The 12,500-nt window shown below is 50.7% G+C and overlaps 1 protein-coding gene across 1 annotated transcript in view; it reads right to left on the bottom strand.

The window, feature by feature from the left end:
* Positions 1 to 8,297, bottom strand: part of LOC126577751 (uncharacterized) — an 11,734-nt gene extending 3,437 nt beyond the window's left edge. Inside the window, exons 1-2 of the mRNA XM_050239630.1 lie at positions 7,936 to 8,297; positions 205 to 521 (exon numbers count right to left, since the gene is read on the bottom strand). Coding sequence (XP_050095587.1) covers positions 205 to 521; positions 7,936 to 8,297 — 679 coding nt within the window. The remainder of the gene's footprint in view (positions 1 to 204; positions 522 to 7,935) is intronic.
* Between the last annotated feature and the right edge of the window lie 4,203 nt (positions 8,298 to 12,500).

Genomic DNA, 12,500 nt, shown 5'->3' with positions numbered 1-12,500 from the left:
ATGCCTCCAACATTAGATAGAGCAACGTTCCTCGACGATAAAAAAACGCCAACAGAGAGACCTTGGCCCGCCTCCGGGGGGAGGTCACTAATACACACTAGTTTGTACCGAGAGCAGGCTCGGCCTGATCCTACCCGCCACTCGGTTCCGGAATGCGGAGTGCCGCATTCGGGAAATATGCTAAGCATTCGAAATATTCATTACCATTTTCATTATGTGCGCCATCGGCGGCAGTGGTGGTGTTGGTGTCGCTCGTGCCATCCGCAACGCTTGTTGATTTGCCGCCAAACGTGCCGTTCACATTTTTATTGCCACCATCGGTGCGGGGAGGTTCCATCGCGCGCATCGATCTTCCGGACGATAAAACGGTGCTTATCACATTAAATAATGTCAGCATCGGTTTCACCATGCCACTGTACTGCTGCTGGAGGCTCTGCTCCTGTTCCTGCTGCTGCAGCTGCTGCTGTTCACGCTCGGCCCGGTCCGCCGCCTCATCGTAGTCCTCCAGGCCCTGTTCGTAGCTGTTTCATCGTCGTCGTCGTCGTCGCCATTGAGTGCAGGATATGGAAGAAGGAAAGCAGAACGAAAGAATGAGAACAATCGCTTGGTGCAGGATGAAGCAGAACGGCAGGAACGGCGTTGAATCGCGCAGACAAGACCGGCACTCTCTCTCGCTGGGTGTGCGGATTATTCCTGGCCTGGCCTGGTCCTGTGAATGGAGTACCGTCAATCCGGTTCGGATTTCTTTTTCAAAAGCGGAGCTAAGTGATTTTACGGCTGTCGTTAAGTTGACAAGAGAGCGGCGGAGAGGCAAATTTTGTGACCGACCTGACGAGCTGACTTTCGACTTTCGGTGGCTTATTAGAACTCGAGGATTTCTCGAACGAAAGGCAACTTATTTTCCTCGGAATTCAACCAACGATTGACACTTTTTGTTCCAAAAAGATTCGATTATAACCCAAAAAACCTACGTTGCAAAATGGTATTTAGCACAGCAGCTCCCCAAGAATCATGCTGGTTAAGCAATAAACGCTCAGCTCCTCCCGGGGCCACTCGGTCATGAGGTCTACCTGACCTCGCATCGCCTACTATTGCCATCGTCGTATAAAAGCACTGACACCACACCATGGCACACTGTTCGTGCAGCTTCCAACCGATTCGGCACAATATAAGTCCCCCTTACTCTCCTTCCTTCCCCGCATAATGTGTGTCCACCGACAGAACCCGTGGCCCGTTTTTGGGCAATGGCCAGGATAAGATAAAGCGAAAACAGAATTAAGCGATAATAACAATAAATAAAATTTAATTCAGTTGCTCCAATTGTTTTATTAGAAATAATGAACGTGCCATGAAAGTGGCCACCGGACCCGGACCCGGTAACGACCCGGAACCCTCGCCGTTTGTTGTTGTTCTTTGCCGGTCCGATCCGGTACTGCCTGGGTTCCGGAAGCAGAGCGTATGTTGGGCTAAAGCTCTCCATACTTCCGGTGGTCATGCCGAATCGGTCGAGGCCTTCATTACGGTGTACACACGACACATGAACGGGGGGCTAAATGTGGTCGAGATCTCCGGGCGCTCGTTTGTGCTTCGGAAGCAGGAGTTAATGAGGCTAATGAAAGAAAAACCCTCCAGCTTCCTTCACTCCTCCTCCGTATGTGTGTATCCTTTGCCGCCACGCACCCTCCAGTTCCTCTGAAGTACCAAATGGCGAACCCAAAACGGCAATCCAAAGCATGCATGCTGCTCGCGTACACGCGGCCAGTGAGAGACAAAAGAGAGAGAGAAAGGAGAGCGGATTTTATGGTGTGAGACTAACGAGGAAGGCAGTGAGGCAGGAGGGGTAGCAGATTATGATCCTGATTTGAGGTTCAAAGGATAACACCACACCCAGTGAAAGCGTTGGTACGAGGCCACTGCTGTTGCTGCTGCTGCTGCACGCATTTATCGCATGCTGTGGTTATGTTAATTGATAATGTTGCGGTTGAATGTAAGGGCTGGTCCGCCATCGCCACCATCAGAGAGAGAGAGAGGAACTGCTCAACAAGCCACAATCGATAAGCCGGCTGGCCTGCCAACCAGAAGAACTGCTGCTGCTGCTGCTGCTTCTTCTCAACGTCTTCCAGGGGGACTGAGGGGTGATGGTGGTAAGTGTGTGATTGGAATCTCTTCCTTTCTCATTCCCCTCACATCGTTCCAAAACCCCGGTAGGTTATTCCCGGTAGTAATGGGGCGCAAATTGAAACAAATGAGATCCTTCCTTCCGTTCACAGGACCCTGGTTTTTTTAGGGGAGGTGTGCTCCATTGGGAGGAATTTCGGAGGAACTAATCACGATCAGCATGCATGGGGAAGAGAGAGACCCTGGGCGCAGACGTGACAGGATAGTGAGAAGGCCGAGGCGCCGTAGTTGGCATGTTGATTGAATTCCGTAACGCCGCTCCTCCGTATCCACATTCCATGTTGTTGTTTTTCACCACCACCACCACCACCACAGAAAGGTGGAAATTTATCGCGTGGAAAACAGTGAACGGGAGCTAATTATGAGCTTTGCAAAAGTTAAATCACTCGTACTAATGTGAGTGCCGATGGGTCCTCCGGCTTATAATGGATGCGCTTAATGTGTTTAACCACAAAATGGCGCAGGGATCGGTGCGTCCCGAGGCTCGAGGGTCATTTGTAAATGGGAAAAGTTCAATTGAATGATGCCTCCAATCCGGGCCGCCTATCCAGGAGAAGGATTATCCTTTGTTTGTTTCACTTCAACCGACCGCGCGGGCGCGCGCGAGCATTACGAAGAATGTAAATGATGCTTCGCTACATTGCACATGGGATAGGGTTCGGATTCCGTTACAGGAAGCTCGGTTTAAATCATCCCCGGTTGCTGGCCGGATTGCTTTACCGGTGCTCCGGTCCTCTTCTGCAACACTTGAGTGGAGCTCAAGCTCAGCGCTTCTCGTGCCGCTGGACACTCGACAGGATTGTTTCATGTAATCAATGTGCCGTGGTCCGAATCTACGTTACCGGACACACTTCCGGAATGTCGACTGGACAGCTCCGATTGGATCAATATTCATGCGGGATGCAGCCCGCACACTCTGACGCTGTCACTGACACTGACATTTGCGTGTGGGGAAGGGGGTCGAGGGATTCGCGTTGAATATTCAATAAATATTTCACCCATTTATTTATGATGCACCTCTCGCACCACACTCCTCTCTCTCTCTCCATGGAAAATTGAGGATGCTGAGCCATTTCATGTCAGGGCAGGTCAGTGCAAGAAAGCAAACAAGAATACCGGGCAATCTGCATCCACATTCGAGGAATGATGCGGCCTGCGGGGCATGATGGAGCGGGATTTCAATTTATTTCCACCACCAACGTCGATACTGACCTTGATGGTGACCTCCTTTAATTAATGAGAAAACCGAAAGACACCAAGGACGAAGGGTGGGGGCGAGCGATAAAACATTAAAACATACCCCCCATCCCACGCTACACGAAATAATTATGAAAAAACAGAATATGAATAATCAGCCTTCGATCCGGCACATGCTGGAGGTGTATGGATGGCCCAAATTGTTGGCGTACTCTTGTTGTTTGGGGTTGGAATTCGGGACTTTACGTTGCACATCAATGAGTTGGCCACTGGCCTGCTAAAAGGGATTAATTATTCAAAAAATTGGGTTTCGCAAGGCTCGTGTTACACCATTATCCCACAAAGAAACTGTAATGGCGACCTACATTCAGAGTAGGCGGTAGAGTACATCCCAAGCAATCGCCGCGCAATACATAACCTCACAACTTGCTGCTGCTGCTGCTGCAGCAGTGCAGAACCAAAAGTAACGAAAAGTGTGCCGCGTTTGTTTTGAACAATGTGTTTGCGCGTTGTTTGATGTTCGAAACCCGGGGGCCATGATCCTTGCGGTGGCCCTCAACCGGAAAACACCAGGAACCATCGCTCCACATCTCTGCCCGAATTGTGCGAGCGAGCGAGCGAGTTTCGAGAGAAAAAAAAATGCCATTTCGAATTAATGAACTTTGCTCCCCGGTCCATCCATTAATTATATGCAATCGATTTAGCTGCCGGGATTTACTGGTCCACGGATGGACCGGCTGAGGAACCGTCGGGGGTGGGGACAGAACCGGTGGCCGAGTGGACCGAACGGTGAATATCAATTTTCGGGTTGAAGGGCTGGATAAAAATTAATTCTTGGACCCTGCCTCGCGGGCATGTGGGCGAGCTTCCAGGATATGTTGCGTCCCTTCGGCACCCTGCTGCACCCTTCTTCTGCTGCCGCTGTGTAATAAATGATCGCGTACGGCATAATTAAAATTAAAAGCTCAGCCCTTCGAAAAACCCACACACAGCCACACATACAGTCTGTACGCTTTTGTACCGTCACTTGTGCTGTGGTGGTGTGGCCAGAATCCTGCGAGGATTAAGTCCTGCGGGAATTGTCGTCCTCGTCAGACGCGAGCCCACACTCATTGCCCGGGAGCCCCGGGATTGGTTTGACCGATCGAGCGTGCAAATTATGCTCCGGTTGAATAGATTCCCCTTTGTGGGAGTGTGCGACACAAATACAACGGGGAAAAAATCGCTGTGGAGGAAGAAGCAGGAACACGAAAGGGAATGGAACGCGCTTTTACAACCCCGATATCGCACCCAGCCACCCACTAGGCCACCGAACATGGCCAGGCGGTGATTGTAATTGTCAAATTAAGCGGTTTAATTTAAATCTGAGCCAAATGGCTAACAGCAGGGTGGACCGGGTGGCCAGGCTCCTGTTCTGACCTCCTCATCTACGGCCACCATTTATCGCGGCAAATTATGCAGAGTGAAATAATTCAACGCAACGGGCCAATTCCGATTCGCGGACCGGGGGGGGCTGGTGAGGTCTTTGATGATGGAACCACGGCAAGCGCCACGCCGGCCACCAATCCTCGTACCCTCTCCCTGTGTAGTATATGGCGCACGATCACGGTATCCCTAGACCGCATCGCACTACTTGGTACACTAGTGGCCATCGAAACGAAACCGAAAGCAACAACAACAAAAAATGGAGAAGCAAGTCCCTCGACAAATAGCTGCGCTGGCTGGCTGGCTGGCTGCAGTAGTCGTCCAGGGGCCAACAACAAAGGTTCAACTCGGGGAAATAAACGAGAATCATGTGTGTGCGCTAGTAGTGGCGGGGAGGGGGCAATGGAGGAGCCCCCGTTTAATGTTTGTTATTGCGGAGCATCCGGTGCAACATTAAACCTGGCTTCGATCATAAATTTAAATTCAATCTACGTATTAGCGCACGTGGCGCGTTTTGCGTCGGACCCACAACAACACCGCTCCCTTCCCTCGGAACACATTGTCCCCCGGGGGGGAGGGACACGCCGGTACGACGGCCGGGGGACCATTTAAAGGACGCACACGAGAGGAGGAGAAACAGCAAAAAAGAGTACCCTCGCCGGCCGCCGGACAGAACTACAATCTAGCCGAATGGCAAATTGGTATGTTGAGGCAATAAATTCCTCCGCCTAATCCAGGACCCCTCCCGCGGGGGGGGGGGGGGGGGCGGAGGTCCATCGACCGAGTGGTGCCGCCGCACAACTCCTATGAGATGGGCGGGGACTGGGGACTAGCTTAACAGCGCACGACAAGCATGTACCATAATTACTGTTAAGCACAGTTTTGTTCAGCTTTTTTGCCCCCCTGGGGACCATCCCGTACACGGTCCGTGCTGTATTCCCCCGTTGGAGCATCCTTAGACCGGATATGCATCACGTTTTTTTGATATTAATTGAATCCGTTTCCTCCGTTACACATTATTACTCTAGCGGCGGCCATTAGCAACGCGTGCGACACGTTGATGGGGATGCACAGATTGACAGATTGGTCTACTACGATGCAAGGCTTTTATGTCGTAGAGTTCAGTACTCGCCAGGAAAACGAAACAGCAGCAAAATGCGCCGTGAAATGCGATAAGCTGCCTATATGAATCGCTCGCTGAATGCACTCTAATCCGTGGCATGAAAGAGACCCAGCAGCCATAGCAGAATCTGAACTATCAGCACTAAGTGAGTCAATAAAAACAGCCAGACGATGATGATAGTAATTAGTTGAAGCTCCTGCAAAGGCTTCTTTCCACTAATCCTTGGTCAATCGTCGTGAGGCGGTCGATCATATCGAAAGATGTTCTCGTTTAGCCTTTTCCCTCCTTCTTCGACATCTCACCAGCCGAATGCGAAGCCGTAAAGATGAAGTTCGCAATGCACCGTGGTCTCGAGGTGTTAAGTACGATGTCAATGGTGTACGAGAAGCGATAAAAGAGCGAAGCGAAAACTAATTTCTACCGGAAACCGATATTAATCCCAGTGTCAGACCGGTGTGTGCCGGTGTCGGTGTTTCTGAATGGACCACCACCACCACCATTCAGTGGCGCCTCCATTCAATAGCAGGAAAATGAAGCGAAGCGATTTATTTCCCCGGAAATCCTCCCGCACTCACATGAATGGTGTGATCCTTCATTTTGTTTTTCTCGCTCACAGTTTTACGTTACAGGAATTTTACGGTTTTCCTGCGAGTTTCGGAGTACCATCGTACCAGATGTGTACCGTACCATTGGCGCAGTTGCACAAACAACAGCTTAGTGCAGTGACACGGACTGACAAAACATTTCAACACACTTCCAGTGTTCGTGCTGGTGCTGATGATGATATTGAATTGCAAATTTTGTCACCAACTAAATGCAACCGAAAATTCCTCCCCCCAAAAAAACGCTTCACCATTCGCTGCACTCGCTGTTGTGTGTTGATGTTGTGCATTACATTTCGAAAATAATTATAACTTTCACGTGGACACGAGCTGGGAGTGCATTCTCGCTGGAATGGCCACGCATCGAACAAAACATGCCCGCACCGTTTTTGCACCTTGGCCGGCAATCCGGCCGGCAACAGACGTATCAAAATGATCCCATTGGCACAAAACCAACAGCTGCCAGCCGGCCAGCGAACGCAAACTAAGCGAACTATGCTGTCATGACACCCGAAGTTCATTAACACCATGCTCTCTCCCGGCCGGCCAACCCACCAACCCACCAACCGACCAACCATTCACACCGAATGCAAGCGAGTTGATGAATAGTTTCCGCAGTAATTAGGCAACTTTATTTGAGCGAGATAGCTGCTGCTGCTGCTGCACCATTTCGGGGGGACCGACCGAAGCGCGTCATTTGCATCTCGCCTGCACTCCCTTTACTCCTCCTCCTCCTACCATATCGTGACATACCTTCACACACTCCCACAATCACTCAACCCACAGCCCAGCAGCAAGTGTACCGCCTGCAGTCCGTCCGGCCATCTGTCCGGAAGGGCCGGAAGCAGGAAAAACTCATTTTGGGAGCATTTTCCGGGGGTTTTGTAGAATTTTCGTCGAATAACTTTCCGGGGACCTTCACGCCCCCTGCTGGGTGATGAAATTGGGGAAGGGAAAGGACCCTGGCACCAGCACGGGGTTGACGGGAACGGGGTTTCAACGAACCGTTATGATTTGCGCGAAACTCAAACAAAAACCCCCGGAACACTCGGTGACGGTGCTCGGTTCCAAAAAGGAAAACACTCGAATATCATGCGAGGGAATCGTGTGCATGGTTCGCTTCACTCACTTGTGGCTTATGCCGGAACTAGAGTGACATGCATCCGGGTAAACCAAGTCTCCTGATCTCCTGAGGAGTATCCTGAACTGTCGAGTGCGTGATGTGGTCAAGCGGCACTCGACGAGAGAGCGGAAAACTCTCGGATCGTTAGTTGCATTTCGTTCGTCAGCTCGATTGCCTCACGCTGAGGCGGTACAAATCAATTTCACCTTCTCCTTCCGACGATGAAGCGAGAACCCCTTAGAAACGAAAACAGCGCACCGCGGCCCGGTGGCCAATCCATTACTTACCGGCTTAACTGCTTCACCACCGGCACTATCTTTGGCGTAGTCGCTACCGCATTATATCCCACCGTCGTGCCCGTTGGCTCGTCCGCTTCATGTCCTTGGCGCTCTTCAGAGTCGACGGCGATAGTGGTGGTCGGTTCTTCTTCCTTTTCGCTCGATCCGGCAGCGCGGCCATTACGCGCGCTGACGTCTTGTTCGAAGCTACCGTCCGCCAGCAGCAACTCCTCATCCGATGAACCGTCAGCGAAGGCACTATCTTCATCTTCCGCTACACTGACTGTGGACGCTCTCGCTTCGACGGCCGGCCGACAGAGGGCCACCAGCACCAGGGCCAGAAGGAAAATGTGAACCAGCTGCTGCATCATGGTCCTTGTGGCTGCTGCTCTGCTGCACATCATTAAGCTCTTTTGCTGTTCTTTTTTTTGTTCTACCACCGCACCAGAAGACCGCTAGGACGAGATTCGACCAGATCAAATGCAGATTTCTCGCCAACGGCACCGGTAGCACCTGGTGGCGGGTTTGGTGATGATGGTCCGTAGGTGTGTAGAGTGGATGGCCAAGAAGCGGGTACTAGGCCACGGGCAACCAGGCAACCGCACTGGAGGAAATTCTGGAGTGCACTTCTCTTCTTCTGTCTCTCTCTTTGCTGATTACGTTCTGTTTATCTAACGAATGAATGGCCGTGTTGTTGGCATAAGAAGTTGTAGCTATTTGCCAGTAAGGATACCACGAATTGACTCACCACCAGACCCAGCTCCCAGACTCATTAGTTTCGATTTGAAAGAGATCTCAAGCGCGTAGTCACTGGGGTGGACTTGTGAATGAATGAATCTTCTTGATAATTATCTGTAGCTCGCAGTTTTACGGTGGTTGTTGGTTGTTACTGTGCTAGGTACTAGCATCTTTGATTTACGCTTCTACCGCTACCACCATGTAGTTCGAGCAGTCGCGGTTGACTATCGGTGTCTTTTATCTTCTTCTCTTAATCACGGACGAAGCGAAGCGGTTTACCATCGGTACGTGCCAACGTACTGGACTCCACAGATTGCTGTTCGAGCCACGAATAAAATCCAATCCAAATCCGCGGTTCCTGTTCCTTGTACTTCCCGGTCTCAACACCTCAACATCCCAACGGCACACATGCACTCACACCAAACTGTTGCAACCACAGCACACCACAGCAGGGAGGATTCGTGGACACTCCAACCGAGGACCGAGGGACCGGACTGCGCGCGTACTGTTACAATCACCGCAAATATCGAAACTCCGGTGTAGTCAACCGATCGTCTGAAGCAGTACTGGCGCACCGGTTGGTTACGTCGGTGCTAGGAAGCCGTCGTCCCCCCAGGCGCGGTGGTCACACCGCTACATTGTACCAAATGGAGCAAGAATATGCTATTCCAATTAGCACCCGCGGTCACTTCACCATCGCGTCCGTTCGTTTTCGTAGTGCCGTGTGACTCGTAACCTAGTTTGGACCGCGGTCCGATCACACATTACACGTTAGCAGGATTCCATTCGATCCTCCCGGTCCCCTCCTGCCCTGTTGTGCCATTTGGTTTGGTGAAAGTTTTCGGATCGAAAATCGGTTTCGCCAGACTGGCGCACAGTTGGTGGAAAATGAGTTCAGGTGGCGTAGTAATGGCCTTCGTTGTTACGTTACATTAGATTGTTTCGGATGGAATTCCACAATTGATCCTACAGAAAAGAAGGTCCAACTGTTATCCTATGATAAAGATATCCTATCTGCAGATTTTTGCAACAGCACTGGCGAATGGAGGCGCACGCACAGACGGCTGGAAAGTTGATTAATGTCCGCCCGTCTAGACGATGGCGCTTCTTCAATTTCCGGCCCCAGTTTCAGTTTTTTGTCAATTTCCGTACACGATACCCCCTTTTGCTTCTCAATCCCAGACAATCCAAGAGACGTGACAGAACAGAACAGGACAGGACAGGACAGGACAGGACAGGACAGGACAGGACAGGACAGAAGACAGACAGACAGACAGACAGAATCACTTAATCACCGAGAGAACCGATCGACCGGCCCCTTCATCTGCCAACCGATTCCAGCTGACCATCACAGAATTTATAAAATCAGATCTCATTCACACCGCCATCCGTCTGGTTCTCCGGATTCACAGCCATCCATCGATGGATTAGCTCCAGCACGTCAGGAAGATGCCCGGCTTCAGTTCAGAATCAAGTCTCGGACAGAAGAAAAAAAAATCTTCACACCAAGCAGAGTGCAGCATCGCATCGTCTCGCCGCAGCCTGCTTGGTGTGCCTCAGGTGGGAACTCGATCAGAGAACATTGACGCAACCACGGCTCACCCACAAACGGAGAACGACACAATATGCAATGTGTGCGAGCAAGTGGTCCCGTGTCTCGGGTGCTGTCAGGATGTTCAATTACCAAAGATTTCTCAATTTCCCACGAAACGGATTCCGTAATCGATTTAGCCATCGCCATCGTCGCCATCGACTGAAGGAAGGATGAAAATGAAGCCGACGCCTCAACGCCTCGCTCAATCGTCGTCATCCGGGACGGACACCAAGCGGCAAGCAAATCGAAACCAGATCGACAACGACCGCCAGACCGAGCTCAATGAACCGAGCAAAAGAGGCACAGAGACGGACAGATGTGTCAAACGTGTCAGCTTCCGGCCGTAAACTGATTTCTATTTCATCCGAGCAGGCGACGGAACGCAACGCGTGCGCCCAAAGCATCCGGTCCCGGAAACTGTGCATGCCCGACGCCAGAACCAGAACAGAACCCGGCACCAAATACACCTTCACCGGCCTGTCCACCTGGTCCATGGAGGTGTTTTAAATAATCACTACCGGACCGGACCGGGGGTCCCTCGGTGTTGTTGTAATGCGTCACCGAAAGGCGAACGTGTGCACCACGCACAAAGGCGCTCACACGAAGCGCACGAAGACAAATCGAATGTCCAACTCGGCACAGAACACAGAATTCATTAAGACCGAACGGTTACTTCCTGGCACGGGCCTGGGCTGGCCTGGCCTGGGACGGGATCTAATTTGACGAAACGTCCAAACCGTTTGGTATTCAGCACGATGGTGGCGCGCGCGGTCACGTTCCGGTTACACCCTGGACAGGGACCACCGTCAGAACCAGAACCAAATCACGCATCATCATTGATGAAAGGCACGTAATATTTGTTAAACCGATTGTTGTTCCTGACACCTCCAGCGGCACCAGCAGCAGCGTGTCGAAAGAATGCCCGAGCATAAATCAAACCCTTCGGAGTCCGCACCCAGCGAATGCCTTCCGTTTGTAATCATGTCGACGCACCTACGCACCGTCACGTGCCAAACCGGCCAGTGCTCCGGTCCAGTCCGATATGGTATGAAAGGTCGAAAGATCAGCCCCAAAGGGCATTATGGTGGCAGAAATCGGGCTCCACTAGTCACCCCACGACTCACTCTGTGTGTGCTCAGGATTAACCTTAGTTTTCTGCCAGTTCTGCCTAAAAATAATGTGGATTAAAGCAAATCGTGCGTGTACGGGAGGGGGCAAATCAACATCAAACATCATCATTACCGTTGGTCCCCGAGCTGAGACCATAATGAACTCTGCTATATGCATACCGCTGCAGCCCTTTCCATCTCGTGGTCGCGGTGAGCCACTAATTTGTGGTCGTTCCTGGGGTGCACTCCATTGTTGGTTGGTGTCCCATTTTGTATCATCCACTCGCCCCCGGTCCAGAATGATTGGGTACATATTTCACAAATCCGCACAAGCGTGGTGATGCTGAGTGATTTTTTATGTGGAGTTGGTGTCCCTTTTTTTTTTGTTTGGGCTGAGTGCTATATATCTATATTCCAATCTCATCCACTCTTGACGAATGATCACGGCGTGGATAGCATAACATGAGATAACAAAAAAAAAAGAACGCGTTGGCATAAAAGGATTTAAAGCAAACAAATCCACACCGAGCAGCAGCAGCAATCGAGGGATTCGAACATGAACTTCGCGTTGATTGATTCTTTTGCATTTATTTAGTTTTTCCGGAGCCAATTTTTTCGGTGGTAATATCAGTTCCGTTCGAAAAAGAAAAAAAAACCCAAACCACGAGCGCAATAACGCAGAAAGATCAATCGGATGGTGGAGCGAGCTGAAGGATAGGAGGGAATGTATTGATAGGTTTTGCAGATCCAGTGGTGCGTAATGACGATGATGATGATGATGATGGTGCATCCGTTCGACCATACATGCAAAAGGATTGGTGCATAAATCTTTGTTTACAACATAACGATGCTCCTTTTTGCATAGTTTACTCGCTCGATGATGGATGGAATCGAAGTGGCGAGCAAACAGAATGAACTGGAATGCGGAATATTTAAAAAAAATCTATTATACAGAGCGCGAAGAGAAAGTTCAGTTGCCCATTTATTGCGAACCAAGGCACACTTTGCTCAATGCGAGGTGAACGCACAAATCATTGCTTTCCCACATTTCAAACAAACATAGCAGCCAACCGGATCATTGATTTAGACCTTCAGAATGGCGCAACGGATCGCCCAACAGTATCGAGGTTCTG

This window comes from Anopheles aquasalis, chromosome 2, assembly GCF_943734665.1.
Source record: "Anopheles aquasalis chromosome 2, idAnoAquaMG_Q_19, whole genome shotgun sequence".
NCBI lineage: Eukaryota > Metazoa > Arthropoda > Insecta > Diptera > Culicidae > Anopheles > Anopheles aquasalis.
Note: the sequence above shows the minus strand (reverse complement) of the source record. Positions and strands in the feature narration are given on the sequence as shown.